General features: G+C 42.9%; 1 protein-coding gene across 2 annotated transcripts; it reads right to left on the bottom strand.

The window, feature by feature from the left end:
* Positions 1-526: 526 nt before the first annotated feature.
* Positions 527-24,348, bottom strand: CCR3 (C-C motif chemokine receptor 3). 2 transcript variants are annotated; one of them, XM_019947001.3, is made up of 2 exons: positions 24,328-24,348; positions 527-2,008 (listed from the first exon to the last, which is right to left on the bottom strand). In XM_019947001.3, exon 2 carries the CDS (start codon positions 1,995-1,997, stop codon positions 921-923), a length of 1,077 nt encoding a protein of 358 aa, XP_019802560.1. In that variant the 5' UTR covers positions 1,998-2,008; positions 24,328-24,348; the 3' UTR covers positions 527-920. The 2 variants fall into 2 exon arrangements, with proteins under 2 accessions (XP_019802560.1, XP_004311529.1); XM_004311481.4 differs by lacking the exon at positions 24,328-24,348 and adding an exon at positions 13,417-13,540.
* Between the last annotated feature and the right edge of the window lie 3,194 nt (positions 24,349-27,542).

The raw sequence follows: 27,542 nt of genomic DNA, 5'->3' as shown, positions 1-27,542 counted from the left end.
CTACTCAAAAGCCACTTCCTCCCTCAGATTCCAGCTGGAAATGGTCTTTTTCTTCCTGGCCCAGGCGTAGCAGCGAGTGTGTCCCTCTTTGCGCTAAAGTTATTGTTTCTGTCTTGAACATCCTCTAATACAGGGAAAGTTTCATGGGGGCAAGGATTGTGTTTGTCTTACACAGTTTTGCATCCTTCACTTAACCTAAGGCAGTGTTTGTGCATCCTGTCTGTATCACCTAATGCACAGTTACTGGATGAACAGTGAGACTGGTGTAAAAGAGGACAGTGTCTGCACATTTCAGGACTCTTGAGAAGTTTCTATGAGCAGGGCCTTTATTCTCTATACTGAAAATACCAAATTGCTCTTCTTCTATCGAGTAGCTCATGGGAACTGTGGTCATTCAGTGTGAATAGGAGATCTGTTCATTATTAAGAATATTCAAAACAGGTGTGACATGCCATTATGGTGCTTGAGAGTACATATGCATAAATTTTTTACAAGTCTTTATCACGCAAGGAAAGAACTAGGCACATTAAGAGATAATGTAATTGATTTATTGTATTTTGTGAAGTATGTTTCATTTATATCAATAACTGGCTGAAGTTAAGGTTTAAGATATGAAAAGCTTTACCTGTGTGTAGCTGCACATAGTAACTGTGTAACATTCAGGTGCATTAAAATATATGTAACTCTTGAAAGAATCAAGCAAAGCTCTACTTCTCAGGTTTGACAATAAGTCACTGCCCAGCTGCTGACCTTTGGTAATGCCTCTGGGGTGCATAGATAGACTGCTACCATTGGGTATATATTTTAATGTCTTTAAGAACTTCAGTGTTGCGCTGGAAGTTCAGAGGACTGGTGCAGAGGTTGATGTGTTTGCTTCATCTGCCCCATCCATCTTCTTTAGGCAATGTTCTGCATCTGACCTAAAATACAGCAGAGAGTTCCTGCTCCCCTGTTGACGGGGAGACAGAGCTGGCTCTTTCCAGTTTTTCACTAGGAAGAAATGGGATGAATTTGCCCATGTAGATGGCCACATGCCTGTAGAAAAAGTGGCGGAGGTGCTTTTGGAACCTCTCACCAACGAAGGCGTAGATCACGGGGTTGACACAGCAGTGGGTGTAGGCGATCACCTCCGTCACCAGCATGGCCAGGTCCAGCTGTCTGCTCTGCTCACACTCAGTCTCCAGGTGCACTTGAAAAGTTGAGAGGAGGACAACCAGATTGTAGGGTGTCCAGAAAATAAAGAAGACCACCATGATGACAAAAATGAGCCGGATGGCCTTGTATTTTTTTTTACTGGGGCATCTCAGCAGTGTTTTAATGATTCCTGAGTAGCAGATGGCCATAATGAGCAGAGGCAGAGCGAGACCCAGGATATTCAACCTCAGAGCATGGAAACACTTCCAGGCATTCTCTCCATTCTTTGGGTAAAGAGGACTGCAGAAAGTCTGTTCAAACTCCTCTTGGGACTCATGGAAGATAAATTCAGGGAGGGCTGCTAACCCTGCCAGGACCCAGGTGAAGATGCTGGTGATGATACCAAAAGTGGTCGTCCGGGCTCGAAGGGCAAACACGGCGTGCACGATGGCCAGATACCGGTCTATGGTCAGGAGTATGATGAAGAAGATCTCACTGTACAAGCCCATGTAATAGAGCCCAGAGAGCAACTTACACATATGGTGGCCAAAAACCCACTCATTCCACCCAACATAGTGAATCCAGAACGGCAGAGTGAATAAGAAGAGCAAGTCGGAAATGGCCAGATTGAGCAGGTAGATGTTGGTCATAATCCGGAGCTTGTTGTATTTTGTGAGGATCACCACCACCACTACATTGCCCAGCAGACCAACCGTGAACACCAGGGAATACAGTGGGGGCAGGAACTGAGCCCCCAGCTCCTTGATGTTGCTTTTTTCACATGGCAGTGCCCCCTCATAGTCATAGGGTGTGGTCCCAGCAGCTTCACCCACAGTCTCAGTCCCATCGACTGAGGTCGCCATTTCCCTTGTCTCTGTGATAGAAGAAGGAAAAAGCAACCCCACAATTAGCCATGATCACCCCTTGTGACCCACACCACTTGGTTTATACATTTACTCAATAAAACCACATGGGATAAACAGCCTATACATTCCTCAGCATGTATTTCCAAAGGTATATCAGAGATGCTGTAGGGGGAGATGTCTGGAGTGAAAGATCTACCGTTTTCAAAGTCAGCATGATCCGGGATGGGAAAGGAAACAGAAGAGTTGTGAGTGGTGGTGAAGAGTGGGCGTGTTGCTCTCAGAAAGCATTTGAAGGAAGAAATACAAAACTCGAAGAGACAGGTTGGGTAATGATAACAATAATACTATACTAATTTTATTATTACTGTATCTTTTAAGGTATTTTGCATTTTATGTGTTATATATGACTTTCAAAATCATCTTACCTATTTAAAAACCAAATGCTAATAATAATAATAGTGGTAATAATGATAATAGTGATTATTATCATTAGAAATAACTACCCCCTCTCCATGGCCCCATAACAATGTGCTGTTCATCATAGCTAATGGGGAGATTGAACGTTAAAGAAATTTAGTAATTAGCCTAAAATCCTCTAGTAAGTAATTGCAAAAGTTCAAGCTAGATCTTCAGTGTCTATGTCCAGTTCTCTCATCCCTGGATTCAAGTGCAGTGATTTTTAACTTTTTTTTTCTTACATCTTTATTGGAGTATAATTGCTGTACATTGTTGTGTTAGTTTCTACTGTATAACAAAGTGAATCAGCTATACGTATACATATATCCCTATATCCCCTCCCTCTTGCGTCTCCCTTCCACCCTCCTTATCCCACCCCTCTAGGTGGACACAAAGCACCGAGCTGATCTCCCTGTGCTATGCGGCTGCTTCGCACTAGCTATCTGTTTTACATTTGGTAGTGTATATATGTCATTGCCACTCTCTATGACCCAGCAATCCCACTATTGGGCATATACCCCGAGAAAACCATAATTCAAAAAGAGTCATGTACCACAGTGTTCATTGCAGCACTATTTACAATAGCCAGGACATGGAAGCAACCTAAGTGTCCATCGACAGATGAGTGGATGAAGAAGATGTGGCACATATATACAATGGAATACTACTCAGCCATAAAAAGAAACGAAATTGAGTTATTTGTAGTGAGGTGGTTGGACCTACAGTCTGTCATACAGAGTAACTTAAGTCAGAAGGAGAAAAACAAATACCGTATGCTAACACGTATATATGGAATCTTAAAAAAAAAAAAAAAGGTCTGAAGAACCTAGGGACAGGATAGGAATAAAGATGCAGACGTAGAGAGTGGACTTGAGGACATGGGGAGGGGGAAGGGTAAGCTGGGATGATCTTTAACTTTTGAAGACTTAGCTATTATAATAGTTACTAACTATTGTAATAATTATAAGCAGCATTCCCTTTTCCTGTTCGTGACAGTGCTGACTAAGCCAGTCATGTGCCAAGAGCAAACCCCTTAGAGCTTCTCCTTCATAAAGGAGCTGAGCATAGGCCAGTGGGACTTCATATTAGATTTGATATTTTTTAGAGCAGGATCCCTAGGGCCAGTGCCTGCTTTTCTTAAGATTACAGACTTGGCTGGAGAAGAAGGAAAAACAGACAAGGGAGGAGTCCAAGAAGGGCAGTTAATCCCTGCACTGCCTCCTCAGAAGGAGTCCTACTGACTTTCTCCTTTCTATGAAGGCACACATGTGAGGTCATGAATGTATGTCAGCAGGCATTTCTCAAGGCAAGTCTTCAAACTGCAATAATTGGAGCCAATGGCCAGGATTGTCTTTGCTTCTTAAGAGAATACTGGGACCCCAGAGGTCAGCACCTGTCAGGGTTCTGTGTAGTCCATGTGAGAGTGGAGAGGGGAGACACAGGAGCTGTTCCTGGCTGTTCTGCTCGCCAGCGATAGGACTTAGACAGGCCTTTACCTCTGAGCCTTGTTTACTTATCTCTAAAATAAGGATCATGGTAGCACCCAAGGTTGTGGTGAGCATCAAATCAGACAGTCTACATGAGATAACATTTTAAATTAGAAAAAACCTGTAAAATTGGTAGGAAGCAGAAGTGAAAGAAAGGCAATGAGAAGCAATTTCATATGAAATCAGGAAAAAGTAGGGGCTTTTGGATAGAACTTGATCTATTTTCATAGCTCTGTCCTGGTACATCATCTACTGATAAGTGACACCTTCAGGCTTTTGAGGTGAAAAATGGAATTGAGGAATAACTGATTTGTATGATCTTATCAGCATTCTTATTCCTAATGGCAAAATCCACAGCAGCTGAGAAAAAATACCTGTCACTTTGTCTGTTATGCATTTTCAACATGAGTGTCTCTCTAAATCTTAATGTCTAAAGCAAGAAAGGAACAGAGCCTCTACTCACCATTAATTATTTGTATATTCTTTCCTTTTCTCCCAGACTGATCTAAAAACATGTCAGACTTTTAAAAAAATTTCACTGAAGTTTTGTTCAACTTGAGGATCGTCTTTAATTCATGTGTCACTTCCATAAATCCAACATGATCAGTATAAGATTATAGAATCTTGGTGGGGGGTGGGTGCCTAGACTGCAAAGCACAGGGAAGCAAGCAGGTTCTGTAGAGTCAGAAGCCAAGTCGTTGATTACTAGTTACATGGGGTCAGAGACACAAAAACAGGGTTTTTACCTGTCTGCAGTCCTAATCACAGTCCTTGCAGTTTGGAAAAATGATACAGTAATAGTAAACAACATCAACAATAAAGAAAGGCGTGCACGCGCGGACACACACACACACACACACACACACACACACAGTAAAAACCACCCCAAATCTCACCATGATGAGTTTACCGCCAATAACATTTCTCTATGTAGATATGCATATGCGGATACGAAGTTTTACAAAAATTGACATCATACTCCTTTAGCTGGTTCACTAAAATTGCTCACAATACAACTCAACCGTGCACTGTAAATGAAGTTTCTTTAGTCTCCAAAACTATTTGGATCTCTGTTACTAGCTTCCCACCTGCTGGGTAGCAGGAAAAAGTATTCACAAATTTTAGTCCTAAGTGGTTTAAATTTAGTCTGATCCATCCATTGATTTGAATGATGACTAGGTTTTACTCATCCTGTGTTGCCAGCTTATAATTTCAGTCCCTTGTCTTCTCTCATTGGTTCTTTCTAAGATGGCAGTGGAGATATGGGGGAAGGGCCAGCATGACTCGATGCGTGGGTGGAGGGAGAAGGGGGTACCCTAGTCTCCTGTTGGTTCTTGATTTACGTGGCTTGTGTCTGCTGAGGCGGGTCAACCTAGTCCCAACCCTGAGCCTTGTGCTGGCATCTGCTGCAATGGTTTGTAGCTAATGGCTTCAGGATCGATTCATTCTCAGTCCTCCCCAGGCACAGTGACCTCTCCCAGGTGATGGAGTGTTCCCTCGGCTCTGGCTGGAATGGAGAAGCACATCTCCATCAGGTTTCTGGCCCAGGCTATGCTCTTTCTTCTGAACTGGCAGGTGCCCAGGCAGACATGCTCCTCCTTGACTCCATGTCCATGCCATGTACAAACCAAGGGACACGCAAGACTGCAAACCAGATCTTTTTTCTGCTTGACCACCAGCTTAACTGCGCTAACCACCCCATGTGGGTAAGGAGGTGCCTTGCAGAGAGACATCCTTTGGGGTTACCTCCAATTTATCAAACAGCCCTCCACACCCCCCAACTCTGGTCAAAGCCTGGATGGGAGAGATAGGGATACACAGATGTGACTGCTTCCTTCCATAGTCTCTTTTCTCACAATTCCTGGACTCAGAAGGAGAGGAGCCCTCTCCCTGCCATTCTTTTCTGGCCAGGTCCAACTAAATATATATGCAACCTTCGTTTATACTGTGGTAAATGGTATGAGGTAATGGATACCTCATAATTTCACATTCACCAGTGTAAAATTTTAATGAGTGTTGCAAAACTGAATTGAAAAGAAATATTTAGAATTGGAGACCCTTCTTTAGAAAATATATTTGTTTGAAATGCCATTTTAATTATCAAAAAAAAATGTAATGATGATACTCAATGCTAGTGAGTTTGCAGTGAACCTTATTCATTGCTGGAGCGCTTATTCATTGATGATGCGATGTAACTTGTTTTAATAAATTTTATATATAACAGGAACCATCAAGATACACATGGCTTTGATCCAGTAGTTCTAATCCTGGGAATTTACCCTAAGGGGAAAAGGTCCAAGACATAATGTGCACAAAGGTGTTCACTGTGGCATTGTTTTTGTAGTAGAAAAACAAGAAATGGGAATGATCTAAATGTTTGACACATGAAGGATATTTTGAATAAATTGTAGTCCATTTACACAATAGATCATTATGTAGTCATTAAAACTAGTTTTGGATACCAGATAGAATCACAGACAAATGTTTATAAAAATGAAGAGAATGTAAAGTGTGTAAACGAAGATTGCAACAGCATGAAATTATATGTACATGTAAAAGGCAACAGGCAAAGAATCAAAATAGCTGTGGGGCGTAGGTGGATTATCATTTTCAAAGCTGTAAAATTTTAAAATTTTCTATATTCCCTTATCAATTAAACTGTCGTTGAAAGCTAGTGTTTTTAGGCAGGGACTGCTGGAAGATTTGGCAGACACATTTTCTAAAGGTGATTGTGTTGAAAACCCAGGCAGATTAAAAGATGAAGGGTTTCCTCATCAGAACTTGAAACCACAAACTGAGATCTAAGAAACTTGAAGAAGAGGGCACACTAGGTAAAGCATTTGAATTTTGTTCTGAAATTTGGAGATCTTAGTAGCCAGGTTCTCCCCTTTGATCTTGGGTGGAGCTGACATACAACCCCCAGACCGGGGTAGGGGAGGCGTCTTTTAGGGTCTTGAGACCTGCTTTGGCTGGGGCTCAGCGGGCCTCCACGGGAAGAGTGAGAAGGCCTTTCGGATGACCACAGCGGGCACCTTCGTGTGGACAGGTGGGCCGTGAGGACACCAGCTCCCAGGATGCCTCCAAATTATTCAGTGTGTGATACTCTCATGCCCACATTTTCTCTTCTTCCCACTCCACGATTCTTAGCGCTTTTGGCAAATTCTGAACTTGGAGGATATTCACAGGGCCCCTGCTCTTCTCTTGCTGGGCCAGCCTTTCAGCCTGTATAGCTGGACACTGTGCTTAAACATCCAGAGTGCACATCAGAAGGCCACCCCCCAGGGTTTACAGTAATTCAAACCTTCCTGTCTTTGAAGACGTGGAGACCATTTCTCTGGACCCTCCCCAAATGCAAGCCAGAGCCCCTCCTAATGAGAATCCACTCAAAGAATCTTATTAAACTCTAAAGACATGCCAAATCAAGCCAGTACACTGGGCCTCCAGCTCCTTGGTCCTGAGCCCCAGCCAGTACAGTGCCTCTGACTGAAAGAAATATGTATTTCTCAGCATGGATCAAATAATGCATGATATCGTCAGGAGCTTTCTTTGTATGATGTAGTTTTTTTCCCCTTATTGTCAGCAACCACCTGGGAAGGAAAAAATACTGAGAAGAAAATGGCCTCTGAGTTCAGGAAGTTTACGTTCTTTACACATAACCAATGTGAGACAATAGTGAGTAATAACTGTGCCTTCCTTAGGCCAGCACTTTATACAGGTTTGTTTGTCTTCACAGCTTTGCAAGGTAGGTTTTTATATACGCATTTTATAGATGAGCAAACAGAGGCTTGGCAAGGCTCAGTCACTATTCCGTTGATGCACGGCAGGGCTGGGACTCTGTGTCTCCAAAGACCACACTGCTATAGCCTTAGGGTTCCATTTAGTAAGGGCCTCCACACCCCAAGATTACATAGATGTTTATATATATTCTAGTATCTTTATGGTTCCGTTTTTATACACGCAGATCACTAATATGTTTCAGTTTGGTTTGATACATGGCGTGAAGTGCATTTCTATTTTATTTCTCTCTGAATGGTTGACCAATTTAAAGACACCATATGTTGAGTAACTACCTTCTCTCTCCTCCTTGGGCTGGAAACATCACCTTTGCCATATGTTCCCTCAAGTTCCTGACTCTGCTTGTGTACTTTACATTCCATTGATTTCTGTGCCAGAAACACTCTTTTAATTACTGTAGATTTATTAGATCATTTATATAGATTATCCGATTATACAACTGCCTTTCATTATTCATTTTGCAGTATGTCTTATCTGTTAGAGCCATTTGTCCTATTAGATAAACTTTTGGATCACTTGGTCAGTTACTTACAGAAACATAATTTTGAGTGGAATTTTGTTACATTTGTAAATAAGTTTAGGAAGAATTGATAAGTTTACATATCAAACGTTTATATCTGGGAACATGCTATGTCTGCTTACCATAGGGCTTTAAGTTATTGGTCTTGCACATTTCTTTTTAAATTTTTATCTGCCTTTATATTTCTGAGGTTACTGTGAATGATATATTTTTCCCTAGCAAATTTTCTAACCAATCGTTAGTAGTGTAAAAAAAATTATTTTACATGTTTTAAGCTGATTACCTTACTGATTTTTAAAAATAAATTCCTTTAGGACTCCTAGATAGATAATCATATATCTGTGACACAGTGATAAGATTATATCCTCCTTTCTGTTATTTCTTATTTGTTTCTCTCACCTTATTGCTTTGGCTGGAACTTCCACAGTGATGTTAAGTAATAGTGGTGCTAGTACGTTTGTCTGGTTCCTGATTATAATTGGACATCCTACCCCCCAACCTTTCAAAGTCCCCAAAGTACAAGAAAGATACTATTAATTTGAAATCCGTTTTATTCTAAAACTTTGCTAAAGTGGAAAACTGTCATGCCTATGATGAAGAGTGCTGATCCTTGACAGTAGCGGGAGTTTGGTTAAAACCAGACATGTCTGATAGAAGGCCACATGCTGAATGATATCCCAGTTTAGTAACATCACTAATCGTGTGTGTGTGTGTGTGTGTGTGTGTGTGTGTGTGTAAGTGTAAGTGCTTAGTCTCTTTGAGGGGAATCCGCTTCTCAGGTGAACTTGCTAAATCATCTAAAGAATATAGAGAAGAGAGCAGGTGTGAAGTCAGTGCTTACCATCCTGAAACTGCCTGTCCATCTGGAAGAGCCCTGCCTACAGGTGACTCCTGGTGGGGATCACTCCTGCAGGACCACCTGCTGTTAAGATCAGGTTCCATGCCTAAGGCCCTAGATACTTCTGGTTTCATGGGTATTTGGTGCCAAGGAATCATAGTTGTAAGATTTTCTTGCTTATATATCCTTGGTCCTCCTCAGTCTAGGATAATTATTCAATTCCTGAGTCTGAAGAAATGACTGTGTGACCTAGAGCAAGTAGGTTAACCTCTCTGTGCTTCAGAATCTTTATGTGTAACCTGGTGATAAGAAGAGTTACTGCCTCATGGGGTTCTCCAGTCATTCATTCAGCAAATACTTAGTAGCACCTATGATATGCCAGGCACTATTCCAGGGACACAGGCATATCAGTGAACAGAATAGACAAAACTCTCTGACCTCATGAAGCTTATATTCTAGTTGGGGAATAATCTATAACTAAAATCTACAGTGTCTCAGATGGTCATGAGTGCTACAGAGAAAGATAAAGTAGGAGATGAGGAAAGGCAGTAGGATGGGGTTGAAGAGGTGCAGTTTAAATTGGAGGGGGTCAACAAGGAGCTCGTGAGATGACATTTGAGAAAAGTCTTGAGGAAGGTGAGGGAGTGAGGTTATAGAAAACACAGTGATTGGTATCCAGTAATGTTTTAACAAGACATTTCAGCCTTCGTTAAAATCTTTAGTTACAGTAAATGAGGATTTTGAATTTCCACAAATGGTTTTGGATCTCAAGCAAATTAAATAACCTAATGGGAACCCAAGATTATATTAATCCATTTACCAACTGACATTCCAATGAAGAATCATCGAGGTTAGATTATCTTTCACAAAGATGACAGGAATAGATAGGTAGGTAGGTAGGTAGGTAGATAGATAGATGATACACTGCACCCTCCCAAATTTTTTGAATCTGTTTACTGTCTCTGAGTTACATCCCTCCAACCTCCTTAAGCTGAAGTGAGAAGAAAAGAGGAAATTTAGGGGTTGAACTAAGAGTATCCTCAGTTGCAGGCTCTTTAGAAGCCAACCCCAAGAGCTAATTCAGTCTTCGTCTATGTTAACAGATCATCCAGAACAAAGGAAATCTACCCATCTGATTCTCCATGTTCCTCTCTACCCAGCTAGCCCTTCATTTATTCATCCAATTACCTATCCATCTAGCTCCTCAAATTGCTTCCCACTTACACAGTTTGAAACCAGTCCCCCTTCCCTTGTACTTCTTTCCACAGCAAACCTGGGATAGTCAGAAAAAATAATGATCTGGTACAGCACTATCCAATAGAACTTTTCTGCAGTGATGGAATGTTCTGTATCTGTGCTGTTCAGTAAAGCACCTACAAGCCACATGGCTATTGAGCACTTGGAATGTGGCTACTGCTGCTGAAGAACTGAGCTTTTCATGTTATTTAATTAAGTTCAGTTGGAATAGCCACATGTGGCAAGTAGCCACCATATTGGACAGTGCAGGACTAGTGCGCCGTATAATGCCTGACAAGTAATAGCTGCTTAATAAATGCTTCTTAAATGAATACAAGGATGGAGCAGAATAATTTTACCTTGCTTTTCACTTTTCAGACTATACATTTGAAATATTAGGTTCTGTCCCAGGTACCACATTTTAAGAGGGAGCATAGGATCAACCTGGAGCATAGGACAGGCTAGGATGATAAAGGTCCAGAAACATCAGCTGTAGTTGGCAGAACTTGAATGTTCTGTATGAAAAAAGTCTTCAGATTTATTTTAGTTTCTTTTCTTTTCCTTTTTATCCCAATATTTATACATCTTTGATCTGGACCAAAGTTTTCTAATCTTTTTTTGTTGAAAAATTGGATTAGGCGATGTTTTGGATTCCTTTGAGAAGGGAAAGCCCGTAATGGAATAGCTTTTCCTGTAGAGGAGGGAGTAGACTCTCCAGAGAACAGGAATTTGATGGTATTGGAAGAAACTACATTCAGTCACATATGGGGAAGAACTGGCTGAGAACCAAGTTGTGCAGGAACAGAATGGGCTGTCTTGTGAGCCAGTAAACTCCCTCCCTAGAAATACACAGGAACCCCTCAAGGTTGAAATCCTGAATAAATGCAGTCGTCTTCCCAGCAGCAGACATCTCCCAGCCTTTATGTTTTAGAGCAGCACATGGACTTGCACGGCTGCCACTCATATTGTTAGTTACTAGAGCAAAGTTTACACGCTATTCTTGGAGTGTAGTCAGTTAAGTAACTTGGTTTCATCCACCTGCCAAGTGACTTTGGATATTTTTACCAACTTCCTTGTTCAAAGATTAGATTTACACTTTATATTCCAGTAGCGGGTGTTTCCAATGTGGCTGATTTTTAGTGTTTGTATACAGGCTGATCTGTTACTTAGTTGAAAGAGATGATCATGAAGAAGTGTTTTATGGGGAAATTACGCCTATGCAGTCAAAATAACATGGTTGGGATGTTCAGCATACTGGAGGGTCAGCTTCCTGGCCCCTGGTATTTCCACCTCCACCTGTGCCTTGGAGAGAGAACCACTGCCTCTTTTCTAGGCCCCATGTTTGTTACAGTTGATATCACACTTGTATGCCCTTTTGTATTCTGAGACTTAAAATTTTATACCCTGCACCTAGTTCCATGTGGTTAAAAATTATTTGAAAATATAATTTGTAACAACTGCAACATATTGTATATTTATGGTTATTTAATCATTGTCTTACTGTTGTGTGATTAAGTTGTTTCCAATTTGCACCTTTACAAATAATGCTGCAGTAAACATCTTTGTCTGTATTTTTATTATTTCCTTAAAGTAGATTTCCCAAAGCACAGTTTCTACTGCTAGTCATATTGCTAAGACTCTTGATGCATTTTGCCAAATTGCTTCCAGAAGGTGTGTAACAATATATATACTAGTAGGTGATGGTGCCAGTCTCAGCAAGCATCCATCAATACGGAGATCTAAGAGAAAAAAGTTCCTCAGCCAATTTTACAGGCAACAAGGATGTCATTAATTATGTAACTAACACTTATTTAATTACTGAGGGTTGTTTTCTTTCTTTCTTTCTTTCTTTTTTTGTGGTACGCAGACCTCTCACTGTTGTGGCCTCTCCCGCTGCGGAGCACAGTCTCCAGATGCACAGCCTCAGTGGCCATGGCTCACGGGCCCAGCCGCTCTGCGGCATGTGGGATCTTCCCGGACTGGGGCACGAACCCACGTCCCCTGCATCAGCAGGCGGACTCTCAACCACTGCACCACCAGGGAAGCCCCGAGGGTTTTTTTTTTTTTTAGCTGTAATTATTAATCATTTGTATTTCCTTTTCTGCGAATTATCTGTTTGTGCCCTTTACCCATTTTATTCTGCTGGGTATATCTGCTTTTTTCTTATTAAGTCATGCAGTTATTCCTCTAGGAGAAATAACTCCACCTGCATAGTTCATGGTAATCATCATCATTTTCTGAAAAGAGCTTCAGATACACTCCAACTCCTATCACTTCCATGTACCAAAGACCCCGTAAGCCCACCGCCTCCCCTCAAAACGCTTGTCGCACAACAGTTAACTTTCATCCCCAACCAATTGAAGGTTTCCCAGAAGATTAGGAAGGCTTTCTCTTCCTGCCCTCTAATATAGATCCAGGAAAAGCAAACAGTCAACTTTGTAGATCCAGATAAAAAGACACCAAGCCAGCCGAACAACTGATCCATCTAATAGCCAGACTTAGAGTGGATTTTCAATGAAAAATTGAAATATATATGTATATATATACAGATATAATATATAAAAGTATGTACACACATATGTCAATTATACTTTCACTGAATGTTTCTTACAAATCAATATCAATAACACAAAGCTACTAAGTATAACCCTTTTGGAGTGGTCATCCTCTCAATAGTTGAGAATTTATGAAAGCCCAGGGAAGGCAGCATGGACACAGCCTTGGGCATGTTGACCGAAGAGGATAAAAGGCCAAGTTTGGATGAGTGGAAGAGGCAAACACATCATGATACGGGTGAGAGAAAAGCAGAATGGGAGAAAGCAAGACAAAAAATGGACATATTTCACAATCTGCTCTCCCACTTTGGTCCCAAACTACCTACTGCATTGCAGTAGGCCTCCCTCTCTACCACCTCCATCCAAGAGTACTCCTGGGAGGAATTGCTTCTGCCTGGCTACACCCCTTGCTCCATCTCCTTTCTCCTAGGAACCTGATGATCTACCTGGGAACCTCTCCTCAATAAACAACTTCTGTTGCATTTAATAAGTTCTCGCCCAGATGAGAACAAAAAGAAGACAGTGGTACCTGCCAATTTAGCAAAGTCCTTTATGCGTCCAGTGATAGCTTAGGTCTTGCTACTCATGAAACGGAGATACCATCTGATACCACCAGCGACATTAGTAAGGTAGGAAGGAACACAGCTTCCTGTTTCAAACGGGCTTAGTTTCTACGGTTTTGCAAATTTTTAAAAAGATAATCGAGCTTAAGAGCAGTTCTTCTTTTCTATGGTTGAGATCACACACTAAGCACTCAGTTGAGTAATCCTTGAGATGAACGCCATTGATGTTTAGCAGCTATTTTAGGGGTTCTGCCTTCCCTTGGAATTGCTCATTGTTTTGGAAGGGGGGATAATTCTTGAATAAGCAGGGCTTTGACCTTTGAGGAGACAGGATAAAAAACGAAATCGGGATTTCCTTCTAAAGAAAGACTGATGGCTAGGGGATAACCTAATTATTCTGCGGAGCTCAATGGGAGACTTTGATGAGGTGAGTTGTAGTATGGGTTTACACACCCAAGAAGACTTGAGCTTGAGTTTCAGTTGGGGCGCCCACATGCCCACAGCATGACCTTGGGTTAATCATTTAATCCTGCTGGACCTCAGCTTTCTCATCTGTCAACTGGGAATAATAATAACTACATCATAGGGTTGCCATGGACCCAACTAAGATAAATATGTAAAAAGTCTTTGTAGACTATCCATGGCTAAGCAACCGTAACGGGTGGGTAGAACGCCACTGTTACAGAAGCCTCATAGGGCAGAGCCATGTGCCTGCTCTATGTGCTGATGTGTCCACAAGACCTAGGATGGTCCTGGGCACAGACCAGTGTTCACCCGATATTTGTGGGGAGAGGTCTGACCATGGATGGTGTGATCTGTGATACACTGGCTAAGTGGACAAGACAATGAAATTCACCAAGTATTTATCAAGCATCTGCTGTGTATGCAGGACTGTGCTATATGCTTCAAATGATAAAGAAAAGATAGGAAAAAAAAGACCAAGACTCTGCTGGGAGGGCTCACGGGCATACTGGGGGCCCCAGTTTGAAGGAGCTTGACAGCCCGCATTCAACCTCAGGTGGTCAGTAGAACCCCCGTCAGAGAAGAGTTAGGAGGACTGCAAGCTTCTGTTCTGAATAAGAGAAAGAAAACAAGAAGTCTTCCGTTGCTTTTTGTTATTATAGGGTTGGCCTTTCCCATGGGCCAATTCTCCAAGAATCACAATCACATAGGATTCTTGTTAGAAATGTGACTTAGGAGCCTGTGTGGACTCTGGAAGGGCCCTGGTGACCCTGGGAGATCTTGGTCAGATTCGTCACGCATGTCAGGGGTTTCTCCTGGGCTTTTTTTTTTTTTTTTTTTTTTGGTATCAAGAGCATTCAGTCTGCCAGGTTGTAGCCCCATATCAACTCTCCATTCGTTAAATGAACTCATCGGTCTTTCAAGTTTCTTATGATCCAAGCATCAGCATGGGGGCTGGCACCAAGTCTGACACCTATGTCCTCCACTCAGGGACCATCATGTTATCTAATACGGCATTTCCAACAGAGGGTGTGGTGTGGGAGCCCACAGGTTTGCACAGGAAGCATATCCTCTCAGACACTGTGTGGAAGCACTCATAGAGATTCATAGGATGCTAAAGTCTCTGAGAAATCCACAGTGAGGAACAGGTTTAAACATGGTTAACCTTGCATTCCTCAAACGTTTTTTAAGGTAGAAAAACATTTTCTTTCTCAAAGAACACCTATTATCATCCCTCAAGACTAAGGTTGGGTAGGAGAACTCTGTGAGGTGCTCGTCTGATGACTGCTCATCACATGGGCACAGCACAGTACAGTTGCCAACTGCCTTTCTGGCCTATCCTCTCATTTTGACAAGGGTCCCCATAGCAGCCCCACGAGGCTGATAGGGATGCTGTTGATACCCCATGTGGTAGATGAGGAAACTGAGATTCAACAAGGGACTTGGCAAACACCACAGAGAGGCTGAAAGGCAGAGCTGGGCTCCACCCCAGAGTTTAGACTGTTCACTGGTGGTCATTTTTCCTGCACTGTAGCACCATCTGAAGGACTGGTGCCTTCAGCTGAAGATGAGGATGGCAAAAGGTAAAGGCAGAACCCAAAGGGGTTTCCCCGAGGTCCAGAGTGGCTTGTTCTGTCTGGATAGGCAGGAGATATTTGATGCTTCTTTCAGGCTGCTCAAGGCATTCAACTCACAGGTTCCCAAGGTACACAGGAAAACCTGACACCAAACACTGATACCTCTGATCTTTCAGATTCTCAGTGCACATAAGAAACATTTTTCAGGAAAAACCACCAAATGACAACAACAACAACAACAAACCAGACAGAAGACAGCTTAGGAATATGGGAGCATCTGAGGGGAAAACAAACAGACAAGCAAAAGATGTTCAGAAGCTATGAAGGGGCCAGAAATCTCTTGCGGAAGGCTCAGGTCAACCATGGCCTTGAGCGTGTGAAAGGAAGTGATTGCCAGAGCAGCAGGGAGAAGTACGCGGCTTCCTTTAATTACCCCCATCTTCAACACCAGCTCTTGGGTGCAGGGTCCTGGGGCAGGAAGGTGGACTCCGGCCATTTACCTCCACTTACTAACATGTTCCCAGTGGAGTTAAGGGAAGGATTCATGCAGCCAGCGGCGCCTGCCTCTGGCACTTGGTGGCCCAGCGTATTTCTGAGTTCCCTCCATCGACAGCACCCTGCCCTTCTGTAAAGGCCCAAAATCAGCAGAAGCAAGCCCCCGTCACAGACTCCTCTGCAAGACAAATTGGAGTGACCACGTGGAAGCTGTGCTATTTGGGGAGGTAGTGGGCGTCTCAAGATCTGAACGGAAGAGCAGAGTCTAGACTCAGTATTGGCCTCCAACTGCCATCTAGAATTAAACCAGCGATGCAACGAACCACCCACTGGGCGGCCATGAGCATGCACCTGGCACACCTCCAACTGCAGGGTGTGTGACTGACCAAGCCCCGCTGCTGGGCCCTGAAACCAATGCTCTGTTTGCCCCAAGGCCACGCATCCTGTGGCCTGCACCACTCCTGACCCAGCCCGCAAGGAACCGAGCATGCCCACCCCTGGGAGACACGGCCTCCTCTGACGGCCGGCTTTAGCTCGAGGGCTCCCCAGTGGACATGCCAAACTCCCCTTAGTCTACACAACAGGCTGGGAGTCTTCTGCCATCCTTCCTTTGCTCCCTGCTTCACTTGGGGCCTGACAGCACCGCTCATTTTCCTTCACAGGTGCCTCCTCTAATAAAGGTATAAAACCTGCTGGGTGTCTGCTTTTCAGAGATCTGGACTAACGCAACCTGCATATTCAAACTGGCTTCAAAACAGAGCCCAGGTCCCTTTGGGCCATTCCCATGAGAAATTGGGTTGTTGCTGTTGTTGCTCTCACTATTCTGTATGTTTTATTTTGCTCAGTTTCATTCTGTTATGTCAATATTGAAGAAAAAATCTAGTATCAAAATTAGCAGATAAATATAATGATGAAGAGAAAAGTGAACAACGATTTAGAAGTGATGTAGAAAATACAGTTTTCTCCCCGAGGTATGGTAGGTACCTCTGCGTGAACAGGGAAAACCTGCATAATATCTGTCAAGTAGAATAAGTGATGTCCTTTCTTCCTTGGTTTCTCAAACTATGAGATGGGCCCTTGGAAATGTAAGAGAGGAGAGAGAGAAAAAGGATAGGTAAACAGACAAGAGAAACTGGGGATATGAGGGATGGGGAGATACTAGATCTTTAAGCTAATCTCTTCCCTTTTCCCAAATGTCAGCCAGAAATGTTTCCACCAAATGAGAAAATTTAATTTCTGCTTTGTTCACAACTAAGTAATATGGTGTTTTGGAGGTTTCTGTAAACCCCAGTGGCTAGAAGGACACCTAGAAGTGTAACTTGGGGTGGAGAGGACTGGATGGTGTTTTCCTATGGGGTGTTGTTTTGCATCCCACCCCCAAGATTAATCTGGGTACTTTCTAAACATGTCAGGCCTCTGTTTTGACCCGTACAAATTCTGAATGAATCCTAAAATGTGCCAGAGCCTCTGCTCTGGAAAAGCTAAAAGAGCTAGTGTGAGGGTTGGAGGGAAGGTGTGTCAGTCCTGAGCTCCAGACGGCATCAGTGGACGCAGACGGTGACCAGGAGTGGTGGGGTGGGGGCTGCCGTGGATGGCGGGGAAGTTGTGGGGGGGAGGAGAGAAATGATTGTTCAGGGATACAAGCAGTTCTTCCTGAGCACTTGTGTCGCATGTCACACCAGGGATCTGCTGAGGGCTTTACCTGTTTTGTCTCTTTAAACCTCTCGGTGACCCTGTGAGGTAAATGAGTTTGTTTTTACCATTTCTCAGAGGAGGAAGTGAGGCGAGTGGGTTAAGCAACAGCTGCAGGGCCACACAACCAGAAAATGGTGGGGCTTGTCCTGGAACCCACATCTGTCTGCTTCCAGCCCCTCCCCCAACCACTGTGTCTGCTCTCCCCCCAGGGGTCTGTGGATGTGGCCCAAGCGGGTGGGCTGCTGCCGTGGGTCAGTTGGTGCTGGCCCTTCATCCCATTCCAGTGGTCCGTGCCCAAGATTCTGCAGATGATTTTCATGTCAGAACACCCTTGCTTTAGTAATTCAGCATTTAGAAAACAGTCTGAAGAAAGCAGGCATATTATACTTCACCATAATAAGAAACGAGTTCTTCTAGGAGGGCGTAATGGATATTGGTGGTGCTCTGCTGGATCCCCTTGAATCCCTTTCCCATTTCTGGCTCTCATTCCCCAGCTTCTGTGCTCTTTTGTTTCCAGCCGCTGCACCTGTGACTCACTGTGGATTGTCCTCAGGCCCCAGGAGGAATCTCTCCTACTGCCTTGTCTTGAAACAGGACACACTGTGAGGCTCATGCCCTAGAGCCCCCCTCAGGATCAGGTGGAGGCCACTGTGGGGAGCTCTGCCTAAGACCACAGTCCTGCTGCTTCCTCCCTCCTTGTCCTGCTCTCTCACCTTGCTGTTGTCTTCTGGGAGCACTCACTGAGTAAATCACTCATACGTGAATCCTCACCTCAGGGTCTGGGAACCTGACGCTTGTAAGACAGGTCGTTTAACATAGATGGGAGTTGGTTTTTTTTCAACAACTTATTGAGATATAATTTTTGGACAATAAATTATATCCATTTAATGCCTACAATTTGATGAATTTTGACAGTCGTATACATCTGGGATACAACTCCCATAGTCAAGATACGAATATTTCCATCCCCTCCAAGAGACTCCCTGTGCCCCTTTGAAATCCATCCCTTCCTCCACCCCCCAACTCCAGGCAACCACGCCTTTCCAGTTCTTAAGATCAGTTTCTTTGCAGCCCATTGCGTGAACATTAAGCCAGTGCTATATGTTAGATTTTTGTGTGGCACCACTCCAAGGTACCAATTTTTATGTTAGTTTAGAAAATGCTAGCTACTAACACACAAACTCTAAAATGTACAGGGAGGTTTAACACGTAGAAGTGTTTCTTGATCACCTATAGCTAATCAGGATTGTTAATTCGTGGCAGTCTGTCTCCAGTCATTCATTCAGGGACCTAGGCACCTATATACTGTGTCTGCTATCACTAAACTTGGCATTCAAGACCCAGACGTATACAGCTGCATCACCTAAGAGGAAGGGGAAGAGTATGAAGGAATGCTCCTGGAAGGGTCTTATGAGCGACCTGGTAGAGAAATCACTCACATCATTTCTGTCCACATTCCATCGGCTAGAACTCAGTCATATGACCACACCTAAGTGCAAGAGAGGCTAGAATATAGTCTGTCTGTGTGTCCAGAAATTACTAATGCTCACCGTATGCATGTAGTTACCTGACCAGAAAAGGAAAAGCTCAAAAGAGGAAGATAAAAGACATACTGACATATAATGCCATTATCATCAGTAACAGCAACAACATAACAACGAAATAACACACAATAAGAATAACTGTCATCTTTTGACGAGTTTCATACCAAGTGCTTTATCACATTTATCCTTACGATTCTATAGGTGTGCAATTTCCAGATGAGGATTAAAGTCATGGGAGATTATGTGACCCACCGTGGTTGCCAGATGGCTACCAACTGAATGGCAGAGGATAGATTTGTGCCCAGGTCTTTCTTGACTCCTAAGCTTCTGCGGTTAGCATGAGGCAGAACAAATCAACTACAGGATTTTCCCACTTTGATGAGAGCTGTGAATTATCAGCGGCAGATTTCAACATAACCCGGGACATCAAGAATATCAAGAACCGGGCTTCCCTGGCGGCGCAGTGGTTGAGAGTCCACCTGCCGATGCTGGGGACACGGGTTCGCGCCCTGGTACGGGAAGGTCCCACATGCCGCGGAGCGGCAGGGCCCGTGAGCCATGGCCGCTGAGCCTGCGCGTCCGGAGCCTGTGCTCCGCAACGGGAGAGGCCACAACAGTAAGAGGCCCACATACTGCACCAAAAAAAAAAAAGAATATCAAGAACCTATCATTATTCAGAGATTCTAGAAGGACCAGTGAATAAGCTTCTCACAACTTAGACCTCTGGGCCAATGGCCAACAAGACACCTGCACCACAGATACAAGGGTGGGGTCACACTTAGCCCTATGAGAGCAAGAAAGTTATTCGCTGTTTACCATCCCCCCCCCCCCCCCCCCCCCCGCGTTCTAAGAAGGGTGAATCACAAAGAAAATTCTTAATGAGCTGATGGCAGGGGTGCAGAGAAGAGCCACATGTTTTAATTTGAGAGAGAAGAAAACAATTCTTTAGGTAAGAAAGGACATAGAGAGAGTGGGATGGGAAGTGGGTGTGACGTGAGATCTGGAAAGAAAGATGAGGCTGGCACCAGGGAGACTGGAATGGCCGCGTGGGGCCAGAAGGGAGAAGGGAAGACACCCAGCAAAGGGGCAGCAGATGAGAAAGGATGTAGGGAAAGAAGACAAAGTTCAGCAGGATTTCAGCATGGGTTGCCATGTAATGTGGGGTGTAACCTTCTATCTCAGTTAGGGTTTGGTCGTGAAAAAGGCTTCTGTAGGTATTTTGGCCAGGAGGGGAATTTATATAGGATTCCAGTGCCTTGACGACTAGCAAATGTTTTCAGGTGTTCATGGAACATTCACCAAGATAAACTATATCCAGGACCTCAGAAAGTTGTTAAATTTTAAATTCTACAGAATATGTTCTCAGACCAAAATGCAGTATTAAAAACAGAAAGATAACAAACACTTCTAAACGTGAAAAATTTAAAACACTTCTAAATAATCCACGGGTCAAAGAGGAAGTCTCAAAGGAAATAAAAAAAAAAAACTTTGAACTAAGTGAAAACAAAAATACAGCATATCAAGATACGTGAGGTGCAGCTAAGACAGTTCTGAGAGGAAAATATTGCCACATTGAATGCTTGCATTAGAAAAGAAGAACAGACGCAAATCAATAGTCTAAGTTTCTTCCTCTGGAAACCAGAGAAAGGGCAAAATAAACCCAAATGAAGCAGAAAGAAGGAAAAACGAAAATAAGAGCACAGATTAATAAAATTTAAAACAAACAACAGACCAAAGTAATGAAACAAAAAGCTGGTTCTTCAAAAAATCATTAGCAGTGAATGATAAACCTCTAGCAAGACCTGAGAGAGAGAGAGGTGACACAAATCAGCAATGTCAGGAATGAAACGGGATATCACTACAGATTCTGCAGCCATTAAAAGAGATAAAATACTGTGAACCACTTTATGCTCATAAATGCAACAATTTAGAAGAAATAGACCAATTTGTTGATTATTAACACAGATAAGACATTGGACAAAATATTTCACCCACTCATGATAAAAAACGCTCAGCAAATTGATAAACAGCATCTACAAGGAGCCTAGAGATGGTATCATACTTAACAATGAAAGATGAATGCTTTCCTCCAAGATCATGAGCAAAGCAAGGATTTCCGTTCAACCACTCCTATCCAACCATAAGTCCTAGCTAGTGCAGTGAGGAAGAAAACAAAATAAAAGGCATACAGATTAGAAAGGAGGGAATAAACTGTCCCTATTTGAGGATGACATTGTTGTCGACAGAGAAGATCCCAAGGGATCCACCCAAAAACTCTTAGAACTAACAAGTTCAGCTAGGTTGCAGGAAAAAACCAGCAAACAAAAATCAATCACATTTTTTTGTATCAGTGGACACTTGGAAACCAAAATTAAAAACAAAATACCATTTACAGTTGCTCCCAAAAGCTTTCAGATTATACCTAGGTATAAATCTAACAAAACATGGGTGGGACTTATATGCTGAAAACTACAAAATGAAACAAATCAAAGAAGACCTAAATAAACGTACTATGTTCATGGGTTGGAAGACTCAACATGTAGTAAAGATGTCCGTTTTTCCCCAGATTGATCTGTTAAGGCAATTTATATCAAAATCCCATCAAGGTTTTTTGTAGATACAGATATGCTTATTATTCTTAACTTTATATGGAAAGTCACAGGACTTGGCGTGGCTAAAACATTTTTGAAGAAAAATAAAGTAGGAGGAGTCATTTTATCTGATTTCAGGACTTATTATATAGCTAGAATAATCTAGACAGTATGGTTTTGGCAGAGGGATAGACACATAGATTAATGGAACAAAATAGAGAATTACAGAACTAGACTCACGAATGTATCCAACTGCTTTCTGACAAAGGTGCAGTGCCATTCAACAGAAGAGCAATAGCCTTTTCCACAAATAGTGCTGGAGCAATTAGATGTCCACAGACAGAAAAAAAAAAACAAACCCTCAACCTAAACTTCACATTTATCAACTATACTTCAATAAAAAAATTTAATAAATATCAACTATACTTCAATGAAAAATAAAACTTAAAAAACCACATCTTATACAAAAATTAACTCAAAGTTTATTACAGACTTAATCGTAAAATGTAAAACTATAAAACTTTAGAAGATAACAAAGGAGAAATCTTCGGGATCTAAAATTTGGCGAAGAGTTCTTAGACTTGATGCCAAAAGTGCTATCCACAAAAAGAAGGGATCGATAAATTTGGCTTCATCACAATTAAAAACTCCTCTCTGTGAAAGACCCTGTTAAGCAGGTGAAAATATCAGAGTCTCAGAGAAAATATTTGTAAAGAACATATCCAATAAAATATTTGTATCTAAAATACAAAGCACTCTCAAAATTCAAAAACAAAGAACCAATCTGATTAGAAAATGGGCAAAGATTTTTTTCCAACAAGGTAGAAATTTTAAAAGGACTTATCTCAAATGAATAAAGAAATCTTCAGATGGTTTAAAAACAAAAAGAGAAAAAATGGGCAAAGACATGAACAGATATTTCACTGAAGAAGACATACAGATAGCAACTAAACACAGGAAGACATGTTTAATATCATTGGCTGTTAGGAAAATGCAAATTAAAACTATCGTGAGATGTTATTACACACCTTTCAGAATGGCTGAAATAAAAAGTAGTGACAAAACCAAATGCTGGAGAGGATAGGGAGAAACTGGATCACTCCTGCATTGATGTTGGGGATATAAAATGATACAGCCACTCTGGAAAAGAGTATGGTAGTTTCTTATAAAACTAAAACGTGCTTAGAATACAATCCAGCAATCACATTCTTGGGCAATTTATCACAAAATAAAAAATTGTTTTAAGATTTTAAAATTGAAATGTAGCATGCATATGTTAAAATGCCTAAAGTACAGTAATCTTAAAGTTTTTGCATGTATATACACCCGTGTAACCACCATTCAGGACATTGCCAGAACGCTAGACCATTCCTTAGTGCTTCTTCCCAGTCTGTATTCACAGAGTAATTGTTATTTTGTTTCTATCACTATAGACTAGTTTTGACTGTTCTTGAGCTCAGTATAAATGGAGTTGTACAGTATGTAGTAGTAGTAGATTGTTCTTTTATATTGTTGTATAGTGCTTTATTACATCAAGATACTATAATTTACCCATTTTATCGTTGATAGAAATTTGGGATTTTCAGTTTGAGACTGTTAATGAGTAAAATTACTAGCTACATTCTTGTGCATATCTTGTGGGTTCACATACACTTCTTTCTCCGGAGTATATACCTTGAAGTAGAATTTTTGGGTCATAGAGAAAGCATGTTTAGCTTTTCATACCACTAAACAGTTTTCTAAGTGGTTGTACCAGTTTATGCTTCCACCAGCAATGTGTAAGAACTCAAGTTGATCCCCATTCTCATCAACCCTTGGTATTGTCTGTTGTTAGAGATTTTTCTTTTACACTTTAGCTTTAGCTCCTCTGGTGGGTATGTGCTGCTCTCTCATTGTGGTTTTAATTTGCATTTCTCAAATGATTAATGGTATTGATCACCTTTTTGCGTATGTGTTGGTTATTTGGTTATCACTTTCTGTGAGGTGGCTAATCAGATCTTTCCTGATCTAAAATAATTAGGTTGTTTGTCATTTTCATACTGACTTGTAGGAGTTTGTAATCTATTCTGTATATGAGCTCTTTATCCAAGAGAGGTACCTCTGACCTATTTCTGGTTATAGGCACTTCTGCTTTTTTCTGCCCAGCTCCTGCCTACCTCCCCGCAGTCATTCCTGATAGTGATTCTATTTGTAAACATCTCTAGGCTTAAGTTTCCAAATCCTGCTGGAGTCACCAACCATTCTCCAGTACCTCCATCGGTGTCTCAGACTCACACCAACACACTGCCTGCCCCTGCCCAGGTTCTGGGCCAGCCATAGGATACAAAATCACTGTCTCATTGGTCCCTTCACCTCTCACTTATTTCTCAGGAGCAGGAAGATTTCTTGTTCACTGAGGCAGGATGAAAAGGGGAAACGAATTTATTCAAGCAGATACATGATAATGTCACTCTGAATAAAAGATGTCAGACTATACTCTCGCCTTTGGTCACACACACACACAAGGCACCAACCTTAATCAACAGGTCTTCATATCAGCTGCCTCTTATGCATGCAGCTCAGTGCTGAGCACTGTGGAAAACCCACAAAGAAGGACTGGACATGGGTCCAGCTGTCAAGAAGCTTTCAATCGAGTTGGAGAGAAAAGACGTAATACAGGTTATGTGATATAATAAAATAGTGCGTGTTAGATAGTACATAACTCTTCAGAATCAAAGAGTTTTAGAACTGGGCATGCAAGACTATAAGTGCTAATTCAGGCTGGCCCTGGCCAGGAAGTTTTTAGAGCACTTCCTTGAGATACTCTCTCCTTCCCCTTTTCAGCATGGGTGTCCGGGGAGGGGGTTTCTTGGACAGCTTTTCTGCACATAGGAGACATTCAACACATGTTGGCGGGTTTGACTGAGGCTTGGGTTGAAGAAATAGATAGCTACATGGCTCCCATCAGCCGAACGCCTACCAAGTACCAGGCATGTAGTAAATAACATTTAATTCTTGCCATAGTTCTGAGAAGGCAGTATTATTTCTCCTATTTTACAGGTGGGGAAACCGAGGCTCAGGTATGTGGTAAAGAAAAAACATGGCATCTGGTGGAGCCATGATTCAAAGCAGGCCGGACATGCTGGGGTGCTTGTTGCTCGCTGTGAGACACTGCCATTGCTTGTTGCTTGGTTAAAGGGAAGGGAACAGTGGGCCTGGCCACTCATGATGTCAGAGATTAAAGCCCAGGCCCTGGAGTACCAGGTCTCTGAGGCAGGGCCCAGTAGAAGGGGCAGACCCTTCAAGGCAGGAGTAAGGCTGCCTGACTGGTGGCTTTGGATAGCAAGGCAGGAGCAAGAGGGAAGCAAATTAGATAAGAGAAGGTAACGTAGCCAGGCTGTCGGCCCCCCTCCCTGTAACTTCCCAAATTAATCCTCGATCCCTCACGTGCCCAGTTTGGCTGGAAGTCCATCTGTCTCGTGAAATCCCCCTCTCCTCACCTCCACCTTGCCCGTTCAGGAGTGCCCTAGCCATGCCATATACCATGGAGCCGTAGGGTGTGGAGCCATGGCTGCTGGGCTACTGTGGACTGGCAGTGGCATGTGGCACTCGATCCTCCTTCCTTTCGTCTCATTGTTCCGAAACAGGAGTTCAGACGTCAGCCCTTTGAGCTGGAGACTGCCAACACCCGTCCCCCAGAGAGGGGGACAGCCTGGGAGGCCCTGCCTATCTGGACACTGCCCAGACCTAGGAGGAGTCTTCAGGGTCAGGGCCTGGAGGAAGCCGTTGCCACGGCCCAAGGCCTCATTCCGGAGGACCAGGTCATGGCCCTTCAAACCTGGAGCCATGGTTCTTTCTGCTCAGTGCATAGCTCTGGGAGGGGCAGGCCACTGACTGTCTCTGCCTCGTGGGGTAATTTGTTTAGTGGTCAGACCCCAGTGGGGCCCTACTGCCAGACCACCCTCCTTGAGCTTGTGGAAGAAGGATCAGAGCTCTTTGTCCCTTCTTCCAGGAATCATCCCGCCCCAGCCCTCTGTTTAACTAAAGCCAGTGAAAACTGAAAGCCCAGGGTGAGGAGACTCAATTGACTTCAAGTTTACGCAACCCGTGGAGGCTCCGAAATGAGCTTTGTAAAGACCTCTGTAGGGTCCCCTTTACAGCAACATCGTTGTGGAACAGGCATGACTGGAAGGCATCAGAAAGAGAAAAGGATGCTCAAAATGGGAATTAAAGTTGAAAAAGGAGCACTATCTGCACAGCAGTGAAGAGGGAGGGAGGCACCGGAGGAGAGTGGGGGCACATGGTGGTGGTGGGCGCTGCAGGAGGAAAAGCTGGCAGTTAAGCATGCGACAGAGGCCAGGGGCCCCAGAAGATGCATCCTGTTGGGGATCCACCCCCTCCTTGTCTTCAGTGGCCTTGGGCAGGTCCGGTCTGCAAGGGGTAAAAGGATAGAAGATTATTGCATGAAAATTTGAACATCCCTTTCAGTGACAGGGAAACTGCCAGGAGGTGCCTGGCAGAGAGTAAACATCAAAAATGAAGGCCAATTTGCAGCAACATGGATGGACCTAGAGGTGATCATACTAAGTGAAGTAAGTCAGACACAGAAAGAGAAATATCATATGATATCACTTGTATGTGGAATCTAAAATATGATACAAATGAACTTACTTACAAAACAGAAACAGACTCGCAGACAAACAAAACAAACTTATGGTTACCAAAGAGGAAGCGGGGGGAGAAATTAGGAGTTTAGGATTAGCAGATGTACACTACTATATATAAAATAGATAAACAATAAAGTCGTACTGTATAGCACAGGGAGCTATAGTCAATATGCTGTAATAAACTGTAATGGGAAGGAATATGAAAAAGAATGTGTGTGTGTGTGTGTGTGTGTGTGTGTGTGTGTGTGTATAAAACTGAGTCACTTTGCTCTACACCAGAAACTAATCTAACATTGTAAATCAACTGTGCTTCAATTTAAAAAAAAAAAAAAAATGAAGGCCAGAAAACAGAAGAAAATACCGCCAACCCCACCTCACTCCCCCCAAAAAACCCACAGAGGGAAAAGGAAGATAGTAACGAGACTAGGAAGTCCAGAAAAGGGGAAGTGTGAACTGGGTACAAGATGCCTCACCCCTAGGCACAAACCCATGGTTTGAACTTCTGTTTGTGTGGCAAGAAGCAGAGCCCACCCAAGACGGCCGTGGGGCAAGACCCGCACATCCCTCCAGGGAGAGAACTGGTCTAGTGGAGGTCTCGTAAGCTGGTGCATCTCGAATGTAAGGAATTCCCCTGCAAATAGGGAATTGAGCCCCAGCTAGCTGTATGAAGGGCAGGCATTTAAGTAAAAACTAGTTTCTGCCCAAACCAAAATTTTGTGGACTCAGACACAAAACCTGTTACGTTATCAGATCGCTTTGCTCTTGCAGATTTAAGATTAAAGAGATGCAAACATCTGTCCTGTACATTCATGGCCTGTAGGTAGCAGTAATGTGCTGGTAAATGTTTAACAATCCACTAGGAAAAAAAAAACAAGTCATTGGCATGTCGTGTTTGCTGATTTCCAGTTTCCCTGGTGTAAAGACTGTCCCCGTGGCCGAGGCCGAGTTCAAGCTGCCGACCTAACGTCACTGAAGGTGGAGCTGGGTAGCCGGAGCCTACCACAGTGTTAAATAACCATAGTGTTGAGTTTACCTTTTGTGCTAAATGCTGTATGTGCATCCTTGTATTAATGTTCTTAGAT

Source organism: Tursiops truncatus, chromosome 10 (genome assembly GCF_011762595.2).
Source record: "Tursiops truncatus isolate mTurTru1 chromosome 10, mTurTru1.mat.Y, whole genome shotgun sequence".
Classification (NCBI taxonomy): domain Eukaryota; kingdom Metazoa; phylum Chordata; class Mammalia; order Artiodactyla; family Delphinidae; genus Tursiops; species Tursiops truncatus.
The sequence above is the reverse complement of the archived record's forward strand: the minus strand, read 5'-3'. Positions and strand labels throughout refer to the sequence as shown.